The sequence below is a fragment of the Polypterus senegalus genome, chromosome 8, assembly GCF_016835505.1.
Source record: "Polypterus senegalus isolate Bchr_013 chromosome 8, ASM1683550v1, whole genome shotgun sequence".
NCBI classification, from domain to species: domain Eukaryota; kingdom Metazoa; phylum Chordata; class Cladistia; order Polypteriformes; family Polypteridae; genus Polypterus; species Polypterus senegalus.
The window spans coordinates 66,809,278-66,828,854 of NC_053161.1; the positions used below are offsets into that span (position 1 = coordinate 66,809,278).

At 39.1% G+C, this 19,577-nt stretch overlaps 1 protein-coding gene and 1 long non-coding RNA gene across 2 annotated transcripts in view; one reads left to right on the forward strand and one right to left on the reverse strand.

The window, feature by feature from the left end:
* Nucleotides 1-215: 215 nt before the first annotated feature.
* On the reverse strand, nt 216-12,798 carry wnt16 (wingless-type MMTV integration site family, member 16). The gene is made up of 4 exons (XM_039761208.1): nt 12,338-12,798; nt 11,956-12,182; nt 8,663-8,949; nt 216-1,538 (listed from the first exon to the last, which is right to left on the reverse strand). The coding sequence occupies exons 1-4, from the start codon at nt 12,430-12,432 to the stop codon at nt 1,074-1,076; spliced, it is 1,074 nt and encodes a 357-aa protein (XP_039617142.1). The 5' UTR covers nt 12,433-12,798; the 3' UTR covers nt 216-1,073.
* A 1,944-nt stretch (nt 12,799-14,742) lies between these two features.
* Nucleotides 14,743-19,577, forward strand: part of LOC120534007 — a 211,459-nt gene continuing 206,624 nt past the window's right edge. Inside the window, exon 1 of the long non-coding RNA XR_005634663.1 lies at nt 14,743-14,848. This is a non-coding gene — a long non-coding RNA (uncharacterized LOC120534007). The remainder of the gene's footprint in view (nt 14,849-19,577) is intronic.

Sequence of the window (19,577 nt, forward strand, 5' to 3'; positions counted from 1 at the left end):
TATTGCAACACACATCATTCAGTTCTAAGGCTTTGGTACAATTAAGAGTTTTGAAAATATAAACTGTGAGGGTTTTTAATTGTACCTCTCCACACTTCTGTCATTTCTTTATAATGCAGCCTATGTGAAAAGACTGCATAATAATATTTTTAATATTTAAGAAAGTAAAATTTTTATTTCCCTTGATTGAGCTCTAATATATGGAGACAGGCCTGCCAAATGCCACCCACTGCACAATCAACAGGACGTGATGCAACTGCCGATGATGTATTTTCCACTGGCATCGTTTCTAGAAAGACTGGAGGGCATGGAATTTAAGTGTGCGATGGGCACAGGAGCCACTAGGGAGCTTTATAGATTTTGACGTGTGTGCCAATCCTGGATGGAACGTAACCAACCTCTGACAGAGCCGATGAGTCTGGAGATGGGATGGAGCAAAGGTTTAGCTGCCTGGGTGACAGTATGGCCCAGGAAAGAGAGAGACGGGGAGAGCCCATGGGCCCTGCAATGGATTCAAAGGTAGACATTGAGAGAAAGCGCAAAGGAACACTGGTGCTTAACTAGACCCACAGGGGAAGCTACTTTTCCTTTTGTATTTCTATTTTGTGTACGCATCTCTCCCTTTCAGCTTGGTGAAATCAAAACCATTATTTTCAAGTGCAATATGTAGCATTTTTATCATCATTTTACTGATGTGCATGTTTCCCATGCATTGCTCAGAAGTCGTTTCTTTTGTTATCAACCCCAGCTCTGCAGAAGGTTAACACTTTACCATCAACTAAGTACAAATGACGCTGAATTTTCACCCTTGTTCCGTTGTTGACGTGGCTCTCTACTTTGTGCCACCACTGTATCATTCCTCCACCTTGAAAGACATTCATTCAGTTGTGGTAAGCAGTTATTAAATATTTCTTGTTTAAAGTATAAATGTGACTTTAGAATGTAGGCAGTTGTGTTTTTTCAGCATCCACCTCATGATGACTACTTGCACTTCTCCCGAGGTTCCAGTTTTCAAACAGGCAGCTTCACACTTTTCTTTTAGTTCTGTTTCTTTCCTTTATGCAGTCCTGGCTTTACTTACAAGTGTGCACATCAGTCATGCTTTCACAACGCCGACAGCGTACATAGCAGCACCACACAAATTTACACTCGCACCGCTCGACGTGTCTCACAACATGGGTGTTGTATCCCCTGCCACAGCATAGCAGGTTACATCCGTCGGGCCCAGAAGATGTGCGGTTGCACTCCCTGCCTCGAGTGCCACTAATTCCGACCTTCTGATCCTCCAGGCAGTAGTTGGGAGATTTGTTGATGTAGATGAGTTCTTCCTTACTAACTGGAAATTTACGCTGTTCTTTTTCTTTCCGTCGCACCTTTTTCTTTGACCGATCAAGGACCTGAATGCTGTTTTCGTATCGGTCCTTTAGGAAACTTCCAACTTTTTCAAAGGAGGACATGGTCTTCCAGCAAGTTTTCACTGCGCATGATCCTGATACTCCATGGCAGCGACAATCTGTAGACATCATCTTGCCCACTGCCTATTTAAACAAAACAAGAAGACAGTGTTACAGGCATGACACCAGTTGCATTCTACCCGTAATGTCACAGCAAGACCACTGCAATGTATTTTTCCTCTCCTTCATGCTGAGACTGCCCTTACTATAAAATGCTGTTAGTATCTACAAATGACGAGGAGGTTTAAAAATGCACGTGTTCGTTGGTAACTGGTGCTGGTTTTGACATACACGTCTATCAAACTGTGTGTGACAGAGTCTTGCAAAGTACTCCTCGGATTACAAAAATATTCCAATGCAGCAGCTTGCACCGAAAGTACCAGACCTTTGTCCGCTGCTCCCTGCCTGGGAATGCCTTTGGTTTAGAATATACAAGCTCTCTGTGCGGCCACAGGCAGGTCCCCTTGGATTTGAGTTTTCTTAAACAGTTCAAAGACAAGCAGTTAAGGAGAGACAGGAGATATAATGGATTTAGAAAGGATTTAGATGACGTCCCTTTCTGCATACTTTGTGTTGCAAATTTATTTTGAAATGGACAAATGTGCTGGTTTTCCATCAGTCTCCACTCAATAACCAATAATGACAAAGTAAAAACATGTTTCCAGAAAGATCTGCAAGTGTATTGAAAATCAGAAACTGAATTCTCTCTTTCATGTATGTTTTGAGACCCTTGATTCGGTCATTTGTTCAAGTCCCTTTGGCACCAATTACAGATTCAAATCTCCGTCAGTAAGCTTCTACAAGCTTTTCACACCTGGATTTAAGCCTTTGTCTTCTGTTCTTCATAGCAGATCCTCTCAAGCTTAGACTGAATGGCAGGTGGCCATAAACTGCTATCCTCCAGTCTTTCCACAAATGTTCTGTGTGGTTTAAGTATACGCTTTGGTCACTCAAGGCCAATTACAAAGAGATTTTTTTTATTTTTAGATATCTTTTTGGCTGTATTCTTTGGGTCATTATGGTGAAAGGTGAACCATAGCCCCAGTCTGAGGTCGTGTCCAATCTGAAGCAGGCTTTCTTCCTGCATCTGGCTGTATTCATCCTTCCTACAAGTCTGTCCAGCCTCCCTCTCCCTGATGCTGCCATCATCACACTTCACTGTAGGGACGGTATTAGGAACATGTCGAGCACTGGCTTGTCTTTGGCAAACACAGTGTTAAGAGTTCTGCCCAAAGTGTTCAAGTTTTGTCTAATAAGACAGTGAAGTTTGTTCCTCGAGCTCTCAGGGACATTTTGGCTACTTTACCATATACACCTGATTCATGGAGTGCTGCCGAGGTTCTCCCATCTCAGTAGAGGCATTCTGAAGCTCTGTTAGACAGACCATTGGGTTCCTGATCAAGGTCCTTCATGCCCAGTTACTCAGTTTGGATGGACTGCCAAGTCTAGGACGAGTCCTGGTGGTTACTCATTTCTTCCATTTTACATTTATATAGGTCACTGTGCTCCTGGGAGTGCTCAGAGTTTTAGAGATGGATTTATACCTTTGCCCTGATCAATGCTGCCTCACCACAATTTTAGCACAGCGGCCCATAGAGAATTCCTTGGATTTCATGGAGTGTTTTTTTTTTCCCCCTCCGACATGCAGTGGGAATTGTGGGACCTTCTATACACAGGTGTGTGCATTTTTAAATGATGTCCAATCAATTCAATTTGCCAAAGGTGGACTTCAATCAAGTTATCGCCACATCTTATGGATAATTAAAGCAAGCACCTGACTACAGTTTGCAGTGCCACTTATATAAAAGGAGAAAATTCAGCTTTGGACTTTTAACACATTTGCAAGCCTTTCTGAAAACTGGCTTTCAATTTGCCATTATGGGTTATGACTGAAGGGCAAAAATTGCAAATGTATCCATTTTAGATTAAATCTACAACACCATCAAGTGTGCAGAAAGTGAAGGAGCCGGAATACTTTTTGAATCCCCTGTAAGCCTAGTCTGTGTGTGTGTGAGCATGTGTGCTCTGCCTAGAATAACATCTTGGCTTGGCTACCCATGATTCTATACTGGGAAATGCAGATTTAGATAAGTAAACTAGCTAACAGACAGAAAACATTAAAACACTCCTAATTTTTGCACTAAAGATGTCCAACTGAGGAATGTCTGAGATCTGCGTCCCTACTCTCCCCACAACAATCTCCTTGTTAACAGATCTGATCGATGGTCCGTGACCAAGGTGGGTCCCTTCTGAACGGTGAGTACATAGTGCTTAAGCGCTGCTGCTCCACTACTTCTTGTCTTTGTTTAGATTACATAACGTTGAATAAACACTGCCCACCACATGATCTTTTGTCTCCCAGTTGAGGCTCAGATATAATAAGAGTCGGCCGTCACTTTTCCTAGAACAGGTTTGTTGCACTTTTACAGAGATGTGTGCCTACGGTAAACAATTTTGTGGGCACTGTGCCATGACAACCAAATCAAATTTTGTGGACAACTTGCACTTAATAGCATTAAGAACCGATTTCATTTTGATTAGTTTAGTTTTGGGCTTTTAAAGTCAATGCACTGAAATTTACAAAGTCTGGAACGTGCATCTAGTTCAGTCAAAAAACTTAACCTTGAAGCTTTTGAAGTTCAGAACTTTGAAATGCAGTAGTCACAATAGCTGAACTCTACCAACAAAGAAACACTGATTAGATTTTATGCCTTTATTAAATCCAGGATATACATTTCTTTGTATCAATCACTTCATTTTCTTGTTTACAAAAGGTTTTTGACTTTGAATTTTGTATCTGGCACCTACCATTTTTGAGGTGTCCTTTCAGCTGCGGGACAATAAGAGTGGGTTTCTTCTCAAATTTTTAACATCTTCATTAAAACAAACAAGTAAAGGAACTAATGTGCAATTCATGCGATTACAGGTAAGTCAATTAATTGTTAAATTGAAGGCTAAAAAAATGGAAATGCAAATATTTAATATTTAGGTGAAAGAAAAGACTTTTTAAAAATAGATTTGACTTGAAAAGCTGACAAAAATGTTAAAAATAAACTACAGTGTTAAAGCTTCTTGCATATGTTTCGGTAAAGTCACACCATATGCTGTACTTGTATTGTAAATGTGGAGAAAGTCAAGTGCTGGTCACTTCAGAGTTTTCTTTCATTTCATATTGTATGCTTTGTCACTGTTTTGATATGGGAACTGCAGCTGATTGTCTGGTTCATTGTTCACTCTTGAGTTAACAGTAGTTTGAAAAATAAATATTTTCACAAAAATACATTTTCCCTATTATGTAAGTTGGAAGATAAATTTAGAAATGGATGACTAATTTCTATTTATTTTTTAGCATAAAACTCTTTTTTAAGTCTTTTGTAGACGTCTTGCTTTAATATCATGTACTGAACATTTAAAGAATTCTAAATCTTTACACTGAAAGTTTCAGGAGGACATGGATGCAGAACACTGTGCACATGCAGTATATGTAAAACCAATATAACTTTATTACTCAAAGTTACAGCAGCCAGCCGCAGAAAATGTGGAGTAGAGCAATGTGCAGAGTTGGGACAAACTCATTGACAGGTTTATGATAACATCAGAGGAGATTTTCATCATTATCTCCACTAGAAGAAATACGTTGTGGACCAGACAGGCAATCTCAAATACATGAACATTTACTAACTGTGTTAGATTCAGTCAACATGCTAAAACAGACTAGCTCCAGGATTTTATATGAAGCTGTATATCTTGTACACCCAACTGTACACACATTCCTACTGTGCTTACAGATATGCTGCAGGATATTTGCATTGAACTTGACACTTATTGCCTTTAATCCATAACCTTTCAACTCTCACCCTTTATCCAAAACCAAACAGTATGTTTTATCGAGTGAACATGAGATTGACTGGGCCAGGACACTGTCACTCATGGTGGACTGCTGTTGTCATTTGAGCTCTTGTACAACACATTTTTCTCTTAAATTGTATACTTGGTGGTGCAGCAAGTTAGTACTGTTGCCTCAAGGCTCCAGAAATCTGGTTCAGTTCTAAGCCTGCCTTGGTTTACAAGGGAAGGGCAGTCTTTGGCTCGGAGGCCTGCTGTTGGTTTTCATTACAGGTAGTTTCTGGTCTTATTTGGACTTCTGTCTCACATAAGTTGTTAATTTCTAGTTTATATCATTTATCATGTCAAATCAAAAATGCACTTTTTATAGACATTTACCAGATAAGACTAGGCTTTGCTTTCTTTTGTATTTTGAAAACACAGATTATTTCAGATTGCTGATTATTAATAAGCAGCAAGTCACAATAACAATGAAATACTTGTTTCTGTTTAGTATTAAATGTAATTTGCACCTATGTCTACTATTGTTAATACCTGGTATTTAATTTCTGTTGAGAAAACAAGTGAAAAAATTTCAGACTGTCAAAGAAAAGGTTCAATTACAACTAGTTATCACAAATTTGATCAACTCTGACAATAAGCAAACAAGGTGCAAATGAGAATAAAAGCTGAAACAGTCACTACATCTAATTTGTAGCATCATCAGACAAAAATGGCTAAGAAAAAAAATAAAAGAAACGATAGAGCAAAGCTGGCCTGGTTTAAAGTGGGTGCAGTCCACATTGCAGGGGAAGGCAGTGTTACGTAACGCATTCAGGTTTTTGTTCCAACCCAGCTATTTAATTAGAATTAGAAACCAATCCTTGCCGATCTCTGACCTTATTTAATTGTATGGCTTGCTAGTTTAAAATGTTAGGTTCTTATATCTTAAGATATTTTTCTTTCCCAAGGATATCACCCAAATGATTTGAAGCCTAAAGTGGATAATTTTCAGTCTGTTATATTCTTCTCTTACGTGTTGTATTAGACCAAATAGTACATGATAAATCCACAAAGATGTAACTGGAAACAAATTAGAAGGAGAACTACTGGCTCCTTTGTCATTTGCATCTTATTGCTAATAAGGAGCAATTAAAAACAGTGAATGCAGCTGTTTAAGTCTGAGACCACTAAAATGAAGAAGAAAAATGTCACTTGAGCAACAAGTGCTTCATTAGCAACAATTTACTTCTCATTACGAAACAGAGCCATCCAGGACTGACATTGCCTACTCCTGCCCTATTGTGTTGTTTTTCTAGCTTAGGCTTTGGCATTCTTTAATCCAATAATGAATGTTTGTGATAAATGCACAACCACATGTTGGAGAGTGTGTCCCAAATACTACTTGTTTGTTAATTTGGTTGACAGGCAAAATTTAGTTTAGCCCGTTCTTAGGGAATGAGCACCTCCACCTTGATGCTTTCTTAGGTTTCTGTTAGAGGGATGAATACGCATGTAAAGATAAATGCGAAATCTATGTATTTTGCATATCACTGTATAGTTTAATCTGGTGTTTGCCCAAGTTTTCTAAAAGCTCTGTGATCATGGTGGCTAGAGGGTGTGGTCCTTGCCATGCTCTTCTTGGGAGAGTTTTGAATTGCAGAAGCTTTTGGATATGCTGTCTGCTAAAGAGAGGACCTCTAGTATATCATTCACTGCTACATGCTACTATGTCCATGCGCTGCTATGTCTCCCACTGTCATTAGACTTTAGCACTATGGCAAACACAACCCAAAAGTCACCCTCTCTTGACTCCAGTGTAAAGTTTGCTTTAGAAGGGCCGATTGCAGCTTCTCTCAAATTAGTGTCAATTTGCGTCTGGGATGCAGAGTGTACTTTGACTCACAAGTTATTAGACTGCGCCTGTGAGACCACTCTGACCTTAGAGTTAAGGGCATCCATACACTATATAGACTTCTGGCATCTAAAGATCTCTTCTAAATAAATATTTTACCGTCTAGTTTGTCTGCCTCATTCATCTTCTGACTCTTAGTGCCACTTTGTGTTTATCAGCAGTCTGGCACGGAGTTAATGCACAATAATCAGTAATGGGCTTTGTTAGAGATAACAGTGTTTTCTTCTTTCCATCTTTATTCAAGCATTGTTTGGTTTAAAGGATTTTTAACCATTAAAAAAATGTGTATTTGGTGTATTTGCCATTGAAACTCACATTTTAGTTTAAAATTTCTTGGTAAAGTAACCCTAGTTGTGCGAAGGCAAAAAAGTGTTTACCACAGAATAATTCTATGTATAGGGTCATTTATTATTTTTGTGCAAAGTCACTATAGCCTGCTATATGTAAGGATGTATGTCATGAGTTAAAATTGAAGGATGCGGTACATCCAGAAGCAGTTGCCCCAGAAAATGTGGAGCAACTTATAGGCTGAGTCATGGAATGCACCACATATGCTTTATCAGAATCGGACATGAGTGCCGATGTCAACTAGCCATTTCCCTGGAGATAGCAGCAGCACCGAGTGAGGTCAGTGTCTCTCATTCAATGGGCCACACGTTGGTATCGTTTATAATAGTAATGCGTCGCACAGCGAGTCACTGCTTAGATGATAGCACTCAATCCCCCACCGTTCTGAAAACTGTGCTCAATTTACCCCTTATTGATTAGAAATTAGCTTTAACTCCTGTGCTGTTAGTTGAAGTCCTGTGGTGGCACTGCTGCCTCATCGCTCCATGGCCCAAGGTTTGATTCTTAGCCTGGTTACTGTGTGTGCAGTCTGCACTTTCCCCATGTCTATGTGATTTTTCTCTAGGTACCTCTATTTACTCTGTGCCCTACAGACATACTCATTAAGTTAACTAATGACTGGAATTGCCTTGGCTATTGCTGAATGTGTAGGTGTGCCTCAGAATGGAGTGACATGCCACTTGGTCCTTGATTAGACCCTCCTGTCGTCAAAACTGACTGGATAAGCTCTGTCTTTAAGACTTCTCTCCAACAAAGTGGCTACATAAAATGTCCCTGATGGTGATCTAAACATAACATAAAATGTTTTGCCTTCAGCTACTATTTTGGGCAAGTTTGTTCCACCAGGAATTGATCAAGGAATGTTAAGAAAAGATACTGAAATAAATATATACTCCTGATTTTAAAATGTTAGATTTTGTGTCCAATGTTAAAGATTATTTTTGGGCCCTAATCGTAATTTGTTTGATCTCATGCACGAGGTTTAATATTTTGGACCTTATGCCTAAACCTAGAAACCCTAATTTTAATTTATGTATTTGAGATATATATATATATACTCGTGAAAGAGAGAGAGAGAGGTTGGGGGCATCCTCCACACGATTATAAAACAATTCCTTACCTGCCTGCCCACCTCACTGTTGTGCTGATTCATGGTCAAAAGCGCATCTTGACCTTTAAGCGTCATGTTCTTCATTGCATGGTCAATAAACTTTCTACTGAACCAAATTCCATACTGGATGTCATCGGAACAGCCTCCCCAGTGCCAGCCCTCGCTGGGCGACCCTCCGCCTTGCAAACTGGTGTCACAGGAGCATTCGGTCATATTGCCTGCGCTACAGGAGCGCGTCACTGAGTGAACAAGGCCAGCTGCCGTCACAGCATAAATGAAAGCCGTTTCCTTTGTTCCTAGATAAAACAAAAAAAAAAAAAAAAGGATTGGCGTTCATAAACTTTACCACATCAACTGCTGGTAAAGACACTAAAAGTACAAATGCTTAAAATAACTTCTTCATTCATGTGACAGCACTGTGAATTGTGTCACGTACTGTATAACCAGAAAGGATACGATCCCAACCCCCACTCTAGCTTTTCTTTTCATTAGGTATCCAACGAAATTATAGGACCCTTATACTGGCATTCACAGTGAAGTGACACCCGTTTCCAGGCTAAGCCGCAGCATGTAGGCAGAGTCGGGCAACGAACGCTACGACAGCGGCGTCCAGCCTTCAAGTCTCATTTTGTGATCATTTGCAGCATTCTACACCGTTTTCAAGTCTGAAATGAAAAACGTTAACGGATAACGAATGATACAATAAAAACATTCCGTCAATTAACCTCAAATAAAGAAAAAGTAAGGGATTGGAAAATATTTTGGAATGTTTAAAATGCGGACAGGCTATAAAAACGGAAATAGGGCTAAACGATTTAATAAATTATCACTAAATTCTTATGGGTCTTACGGATTTGTGTGTACACACTTTAAATAACAAATACATATGTTGTCGCCCATTATGACATCACCTAACTTAATTACATTGCTAGAATAAATATGACGCAAATTTAACACGCACACATCACTCTCTTTTTATCTGATTTTTTATTTTTTTACTGTACTTAGATTATGCTTATTACTGTATATTGCCATAAAAACACTGTCCAGAATGTGTGTGTATCGATGTCATTTAGTAAGCGTTGTGCATTTCGTTTCTGCTTTATCCGTGATATACTGTAAACATTCACACGTTCATATTGTTCACTGAATTTACAATAAGTGAAAAGGTTCGTGCCCACATCCCACTCGGAATAACCGGGTTTAAAAAATGAGTGTATATAGACATACTGTATCCAGAAGCACACATCAATATCAAACGACATCAGAGTAACTCCGAACGTCTGCACCCAGCCTGATATTTAATTGGGATACACAATATCAGCTTTCAGGTAACTAAAATAATTCAAGTATAAAAAGAAAAAAATGAAAGGTAACAACTTAATTAAAATAATCACCGAAATATCATGAGGTTTAAGAAGATGACCACTAGATATTTAATAACTTTAGAGATAAAACCAGAAAATAACGAGGTTAACATTTAACTAACTCACCATTTACGCTGGACTTTTTATGGAAAAATGTACAGTTTGTAAACAAACTATGTTCGTATGCTGTTTTTAAAAATATACTAACAGTATTTCAAAGGAAATAGTACTAGAAGAAAACAATTACGCCACGAGAAGGATCTGTTGACAAAATATTTTCTTTTAACTTTTATTTTTAAAAATGTTATCAAATCGCTAACATGAGAATTATAAGGATATTCAAATCAGAAAGTAACTAAGAATCTAGAAATTTTATAAGTAATATTAAAGATGACTGAACGGGTTATTATTCACTATTTTTGTAAAGCTAGTGTCCAGTGCAGAGTCGCGGTTTGGCTCTTATCCCCGTCGCATCCGACGCAAGTCCATTCCAGAGTCCACTCAGACACACAACCACCTTCACACGGGGCAGGTTTAGCATCACCAATGAACTTAACATGCATTTTTTAGGATGTTCAAGGAAAACCCATCCGAACAAATGAGAACGTGTGATCTGTACAAAGTCGGTGACCCGGCTGTGCTCTGGAAATGGAAGAAAGCAGAAGCATCAACCACACTTATTGGTATTATTACTCTAAAAGTATCGGACAGGGTACCATATCTTCAATAATACCCCAGACCCTTCAGTTGGATTAAGGAGGTTTGAGAATGTTTTGTTATAAAGAAGAAGAAAGATGCTTTTAGTTTCCGCGTGAAACTCAACTCAAACCCATTTTCACATTTATTTCTAAGCCCGAGAGTTATGTCTGCTTTTCTCCCCTCGTCGAATAAATCTTTAAAAAATGCTGTACGTATTTCAGGAAATGAGTAAGCTAGTTTAACAGCTTGCCAATTTTTGGCATACAGCTGAGAGAACACAAACTACTGTTCGAGGAGTGTATTAAATACATGACTAATTCATCCAAACCTATTACAGTGGTTGTTAACAATGACAGTAAAAAGGTAAATGTGGAAAATACTGCCACTATAAAAAATATGAAAGTCGTTCTGATTTATTTAAGATGTTTTATGACTTAAATATACTTTTTAAAAACTTTATGCGGAGAAAATACCCGGGTGTATTAAGAGAATTATAATTTGTTGAAAAAAAGGTTCCACTATTTCTTCTTTAATTTGTATAACAGCATTCGGGGCTGACGATTTGGTTACCCCATGTGGTCCTGTTAGAGTGAGAAGCACTTGACCATATCTAACCGGTTTTCTAGGATGGTTAACTCTAAGCAGATGTGCGCAAGCCCGGCGGGGCAGCTGCGCTAGGCGACATGACTGACAGTACTGAACTGCACACGCACCAACCGGTCGACGTAATGCTCCACTGCCTACAGCCTTTTCACTTCGACCCGATCCGTTCCAGCTTTTAATGGATCCCGGGATCTGTTTACTTTGAAGCGTAACTCTCTTCTTAACCCATTCACCCTTTTTCTAGCTTGTCAATCCAATTTAAAGTCTGTATTTCTGAAGAAATGTTTTACTCATGGATTGCTTTGGAATTAAGAAAATACAGCCTAGCGATACACCGACGCCCTTTCCAGAGTTATTTACTACCTTATACCTAGTACTGCCAACATCTGCTTTGCATCCCCACCGTTAAATTCGATTATGCGGATTCGGTAAATCAGTGCATGAATTAGTACAATCTTTCTGGTAAAGGATGCGTCATCAACAGAATATATAATAATGTTATTAAATAAAACGGCACAAAAGTAATTATTGTAAAGGTGAAGCAAAACTGTGAATAGTTACTAGTCACCATTACAGTACTTTAGAAGAAGCTGCAAATTCTTTAATGTTTCCAGTCAAGTGCTACGGACTCACCACTGGTCAGCTCATATCCAAACACCTCAGGATGTGCGCCGGTTGTGCAGTTCCACCTCTCGTGCTTGAACTGACTTTTACATTCGTGGATCGCCAAGCGGGCTCCCTCCTTGATGCTCGGCAGAAGGTAGGGCTTCCTCTTGCACAGATCCTTCTGTCTGTTCGTCAGGGGCAGGTTGGAACACCCCATCTTTTCTGGTACCCCTAAGGACGTGATTCCCAGCCACCTGCGATACACGCGTGAATATAAAACACGTTTGTAACACACATTCGCCTTTCATCTGTCATCGCACGGACTTCATTCATAAAAGGGAAAGGAAATGCGAAGAGGGATAAAAGGTCAACCGATTGGCTAAATAAGACAGGAGTCCATATTACTTACACCCAGCTGCCTTGGGAATAATGGGGCAAAGCAGACGCCGTTAACATCAGGAGAAGGCAAAGTCGATGCAATCCAAGGGTAACCTCTGTCTCCATGGCCAGCACATTTATGATGAACGCATTGAAGTTATCAGTTGCAGAGATGAAATCAGAGCCAAGACAAGTGAACTAAAAATTTAGTAACGCTCCTAGTTCTGTTATTCCGTAGGAGAAGGACACGCTGCTTGTGGATCACTGTTTTAGCCCGTCGCGTACCATGACTGGAACCCAACGCAGACTCGTGCGCCTTCGATTTCGATATTGCATTCATTGATTATTGTAATCTACACATCTATCGATATGTTAATAGATAATTCACTGAAAAACGATGTCCTCTGAAATGGAAATATCCAGTTTTGATCTTCACCTTTCTGTGAGGAGGAGACCTTTCATCAGGCGCACCACACCAGACCTCCTATTGGTTAGGCGCTTCATTAATTGAAGCCGATTGGATGCGGCTTTTGTTGTGAAGGTGCTACCCGGGGGCGTGGATGGCGCGGAGCGCAGATAGGCTATACTTACAAAGCGGGCACGTGCTCATGTGTGCAACGCTTTTGCTTCTTTGGCACTTTTTTCTTCTTCTTTTTTTTTTAAACGCGGGAAGTTGCTCTGCTGTGGACGGCTGACCAAGAGCTGATTAGTGAAGTAATATTACGGTGTATACATGCCAGTCGGGTATGGATAATTGGAGGCAATAAATTGATTCAGTATCAGTGAGTGTTCCCTGCCTTTGGCTGCAGCCCCGTCTTGGGTTTGCTACCGTCTCTCGTCCTGGAGTGCTGGGTATGTCAAAGGCACCCCGCGATTTTGAAAGGGGTAAAAGGGTTAAAAAAACGGATAAGTGGAAGATCGTGTTTTTATTTAAGGAATGCGTACATATAAAACGTTGCACAATTGATTTCGTTCTGCGTCTTTGATTATGATCATTACAGATGCTTTATAATATAATTATTAATAATATTGATAATAATTTTACTGGACCCGTGTATCTAGTGCACGGTCACTGGGAGCAAGAATCGCTTATAAATCACCTTGGCTCCGCTTTAGCATTCCAAGCCCCGTCTCTTCACCGTGATCTCTGCACCTTTACTTAACCAATCTCCTGTTAGACAACTTTGCTTTTGATAAGTACCCTGGACGGAAAGCCACTAACTCTCTGACATATACCGGATCGCAATGACACATTTTCGGACTGTATGAATAATCCAGAAATCATGGAGAAAATGTATATATAAAGGCATTGTGAGACGGTGTAAACTCCACGCAGAAAGCAATAGGATTGTGACTCGAGCAAAGCTGAAACCCAACAAGTGGAAAATACTTTATTATTATTATTACCACCGTTCAGGTCAGATCCCAGTGAATGGCGAATATAGCAAAGGAGTTACTGATTTTTTTTTTGTTTGTTTCTGGCGATTATAATGGCATCTATTTCCGAAAACGCATCACTTACTATTCATTTTAAACGCTGTTTATTCCAAAAGACAGCAACGGTATCACTGAGTAAAAAAAAAAGTAAAATATATCCATCAATTTTATAATTTCTTTGTCCACTTCATGTGTGCCGGGAGCCACTTTCTAAACTAGTAACCTTGGTCCGGGCGGATTTCAAAATGATCATCTTAATTTTGACAACTTCAAAAACGCTCTGCCCAGGCTCTAAGAAAGGAGACCAACATGCTCCAATCTAGGTTCAATCAACGAGACAAAAAAGTATGTATCTTATATGGCGCCTTATATCCCGAACACCGGAACAAACCGTTTTGGAAAAAAATGCAAAATTATTCATTCAGACTGCTACACTGCTGTGTCAGAGATTAAAACAAAAATAACAATTTTCAAAGAAAGAAATTAATAAATGAACTGAAAAGTAACCAGTGTATAAAGATTAACCGTTAACACTTTACGGGCTTGCTATAATGCACCTGTCACTTATTGCTACATCCTTTGTTAAGATCTTCTTTCATTGGAGTAACTGAACAATCTACATACAATACTGGTAGCTCTTCTTTTTGCCATTGGTGCTTTGCAAGTCCCCTGCAACACAGCGATTTCAATCCACGCACTCGGCCAGTAATTTTCAAGTTCCCGCTATGGCGCCCCAAGAGGTTGATTGCCATCCCAGCTACTTTCATTAATTGGGCCTTAATTAAACCGGCAGTTATTCCCAGTGTCTGTTTTGTCAGTCCAGAAATTACAAACTGTTATAAATATTTTTCTACTGAATGGAGCAAGCACTTGTGTGTGTGTTTGATGGAGTTGCATTCATTCTTTTTTGTATTACATTTAAATGCTTTATTCTTTATTAACGTTCTGATCATTTAAACCATTATTTCGTAATTACCCCACGAGTACATAGAATCGAAGTAACAGCTGACCTTTAGCATTCAATATTATTTGCAGACGTTTCTAATCCACTTCTATTTGGGTTAAAACTCAGAACGGAAGAGAAAAGAGAATGAAAAAGTATTAAGTAAGTAAGTAAAGCAATGACAAAAGGTAATTTTTTTTGTAATGTAACTCTTGCACTACTACACTGCACCGAATGCAAAGTACGAGAAGGATAACGGCCAGATAATTAAACAATGATATCAAATAGACATAAAAAAGTACTGATTGCGAAACTGTTTATTTATTTGAATCCAAGCAATTCAAAACGCAAAGGACAAACTGTTTGCCGGGCGGGCCTGGGAATGAATATGTAAGCCACTCACCTGGATAGCACCTTTTTAAACGTAACGTCGGGATGGAAATGAGGGGGCTGTAGTATGTGTTTGGGATTGAAGGAGTTTAGCGGACGGGAGGGAAAAATCTAGATGTGGAAACAAAAAGCGCGAGAGCTGCGCTTAGCGGCAGTCTGCTTGTTTGCGGTGGCTGACGAGCGGGCGGGCGCGCGCTGAATCGGCTTGACGAGACGCGTGTGTATACATGGCACGGGCGGGTTTAACAGCTTATTAGAATAAAAGACATCGAAGTGAGCACAAAGCTTGAACTGCATCCACTCTTTGCTCCAATAGGTGAGAATTAGTTACCTTGCAAGCGAAATTCACCCGGCGTCACGGTAGAAATCGTCTGAACCTTTGGCTGTTGTATAACAATCGCCGTTGAACCAGAGTGTCTTTTTTTCCATATTATATAATTATTAAGAATAAAGCATTACATATTACAAGTCACGATATAATAATACGACATTTAGATACGAAAGGAGCTTTATACAGCAGAAATTCAAATGGGTGCTTCGTGTAAAACACACGCAGAAAAGTGACAGTTTTACATGCTATTTGCTCTTAAACTTCCTTCCTCTGTAATTCCCACATCGCTAACACCAAATGTTCGTGCAAGTTCTGCCCGTGTCAGATCTGGTGTTTTACCTTCAGGCACTTTTCAAGAACATTGAATTCTTTCAGAGATCGCTTCTATTAAAATGTTTCAATGGCACTGGATTTGTGTGTTTGATAGAAAAAAATGGCATGGATTTAAAAATTGTAAATACATACCTTTCACAGAAGAGTTTATGGGCTTAATAAAAAAAAAGGTGCAAATTCAATGCACTGCTATGGCTAAGACCTTAATAGTTTTGCTATTGGGCATAATTAAGAAGGCATTTTTTAGACATAAATCATTCTACGTGTGTTTTTGTAAAATAAAACAATCCATCCATTCTCAAACCTATTTAATCCAATTCAGGGTTACAGGAGGCAACAGCGAGATCCAGCCCTGCAGAAGGGAGTGTTTATGGAGTTGTTCAGCACTCTGATTTTTTTTTTTTTCCTTTCAGCAGACCACATAGTGGCGCAGTGGTTGGTACTGCTTCTTTACCCCACTGTGGGATTTGGTCAGAATCTCAGCCAGGTCACTTTGTGGAGTTTGCACATTCTCCAATTACTCTGTGCAAATTTGCCATGTGCACATAGTAAAATGAAATTTTTAACCTGCAAGTCTCCTCCATACAGTGACAATAATACAATATGTACAAAACCAAACCTGAAAAAGTGCATCTAAAATGTCCCATTTTTATACAATATGTTTTCAAACATTTTGTATATATATTGTACAGTGTTTATATGCTTTGCAGCGACTTGTGATGCTGGGAAAAGAGTGGTTAATCCAACTGTCAACGTAACCTACTGCACCAAATCTCCTAGGATGAAGTTTAAAAAAAAACAAAAAAAAACGTTTTTTTATGTAGCACCTTTCATACACTCAAGGACACTTTACAATTCAATAAACACATTAACAAGAAAGTAGAAATTACAAGAAAAAGAATAATACTCATTGAAAAGATGCACTTTTAACAGAAGTTTGAAACAAATAATAGATTTTTTCCTCCGAAGGATGAGAGGGAGAGAATTCCAAATTTTAGGGGCTATCACACTGAAAGCTCTGACCCAGATAGTAACTAACCTGTATTTATGTACAATGAGTAAGTTAGCATCCGATGATCGTAATGCACGTGCAGCAGTGTAAGGAAGCAGCAGCTCCGACAGATAATGAGGGGCTAACCCATGAAGGTCTTTAAAGGTGAGAAGAATAATTTTATATTTGATTCTTGAAGAAACTGCTAACCAATGTAAATCACAGAGGACAGGAGTGATGTGAGCAGATTTTTTTAGTGTGTGTAAGTAAACGAGCAGCAGAATTCTACACATACTGTAATCTATTGATATATTTACTCGGGAGGCCATAAAAGAAAGCATTGTAATAGTCTGATTTCATTCTTAACTTGAAGTAATGTTTAAGTAGCTGTCTCTGTTCTTCTCTAGTTTTGTAATTGGTTTTAAAGGCTGGTTCCTCATAGTGCTCACACTAAAGTGGGCAGGTCTAGGAAAGTCACAAACCATTTCTTTTCATTATATTAATTAATCTTCAATAATACTTTTTTGAATTTAATGCCCCAAGTAGTTTCCTTTATCATTATTATTGATGAAACATGAAGACACCAGAGCAAATGAAAATGTGGCCTAAAAGTTGGCTTTTAATTAACTTCCATTTACAGCTATGAACTCAAAATCATAGAGGTGCTCTATTTAAAAAGAAAGAAACTCTCATATAATGATGTCAAGAAATTTTTTTCCCCATGAATAAAATACACAAAACCCTTTGCTAACTTCTTTTAAAATGATAATTTAGTTGTATGTAAGAATTTCTAGATTGGAACATTTAATGTAGAAGGTAATAAATAATATACTGATTGGCTATTTACTGGCGCATATTAGCGCAGTTAGTAAACCAATTGTAACAAAAATCTGTCTTATTATATTTGTAGTGTATGCTTGTATAGAGCACCATTAACCACTTTGGTTTTAACCCAAGCGTGACTTGTGTTCAAAATTCTTTGTAATTAAGGTTATTACTGAATCAGACTCGGGGTGACATGTAATGATCCACTTTAGAGTGTTAAGCCAAAATAACTCTGGATAGTATTCTTCTGCCATCTAGTGGATGAAATAACATCTAAATAACACTATGGTAATTGACATGTTCACTGAAACATGGTGATGTAACTTTTACAAATAAAAGAGAAGTGTCTGAGAGTTTGTGTTCTGTGGTGTGAGAGTTAATTAAAAGGTGCATTTTGCTCCTAAAAAACTTTGATCCTTAGTTGCTGCTAAGGAGCCGTGCAGGAATTTATTAAGCACTTTTTTCCCTTTTAGAAGGGTATTTTGCTTTTTTATTCTCCCACCCAGGAGCAAAAGTAGCTGGGTGTTTAGGAGAGCATTTGGAAAAGTTATTTGTACTTGTTCTTGCTATTTGTATTCAAAGTAGTGTTGGCGAGGCTGGGCAGTAAGCAACAGCAGCTGATATCAGCATCTCTGTAAACAAATATCTGGCATTGTAGAGGTGAATAGTTATAAGGAACAGATACAGAAATTCCTGGGGGGGAGCACCAGCTGACATCAGAGCAGTAAGTGGAAGGACTCATTGGTACGTAGGCAGGTAACTAGTGTTAAGGCACCAATCGGAAGTGCCTTGAGTGCCTGTAGGAGCAGACAAGACCGTAAGAAGTAAACTGACAGCAGGTATTCAATAAGCAAGTTTTTCTAGATTGAACAGTTTTTAGAGGTCAGGAAAAAAAGAGCAGTTAAGAAAGTGACAGTGTAAGGGATCATTAATACGAAGGAATACAAACTGTGTGAGTGGAAAGCTTTTAAGAAAGGAATAAGAGGAGTGCAAAGTTACAGCAGTGAAAGAAAAATAGTTAACCTCCACGAATGACAAACGGCAGTTATTTGAGGGGGAGATTATTTCAGGAACTTAAGGGGTCAAAAGGTGTAAAATTAATGTAGCAGTTTTTTTTTTAATATATATATACAGTATATATTGTGTTTTTACCATTTAAATTAAATCATTTCATTTAAATGGAAAACAAATGAGCAGTTTTAGTAATCTGAAGTCGCATTTTAAAAATGAGGCCAGTGCAAAGCAAGTCCTGTTGGACTTTTTAGATGACAGCTTTTAGGAGAAGGTCTTCTATGAGGGCTACATCTGCAGGAGATGTCAGCTGATCCAGGACCTTGAGCTCAGGGTCTCTGAACTTGAGGAGGAGTTGGCTAGCCTGCATTGTGTAGAGAATTGGTGGACCTGGCTAGGTGTCCTTTAGATGGAGAGTGTCCAGCTGTTTCATGGGAGCTGGGAGGTGGTAGGTAGGCAAGAGGAGCACCACAGAACCACCTCAAAACCTGTTTCCAGAAAGAGGGACATAGTGATAGTTCGGGTCTCAATTATAAGGGACATTGGAGCACAAGTTTGCTGTAGAAATTGAGAGTCTAGCATGGTGTATTTCCTTCTCGGTGCACAAGTGAGAGACCTCCCTAGATGGGTTGATAGGCTCTTGGCTAGAGAGGGGGGTGGATCTAGTTATCCTTGTCCATGTTAGAACAATTACATGTATAAGGGTAGTCTCTCAGTTTTGCAATCCAAATTTAAAGAGTTAGGTACCAGACCAAGTAGCGGAACTGACAAAGTAGTCTTCTGTAAAGTTCTGCCTTTGCCATGTTCCAGTCCAGGTAAGACTGAGGAGATCAGAAGGCTTAATGCATGGGTCAAATCTTGGTGTAGATAGAAGGGTATAGCTTTACGGGCCACTGGGACTCCTTTTGGAACAGATGAGACTTGTTCTGCTGTGATGGGTTACATCTGAACCAGAGGGTCACCAAGGTGTTGGGGAGGCATATGAGTAGGTTACAATAGTGTGAAAATAA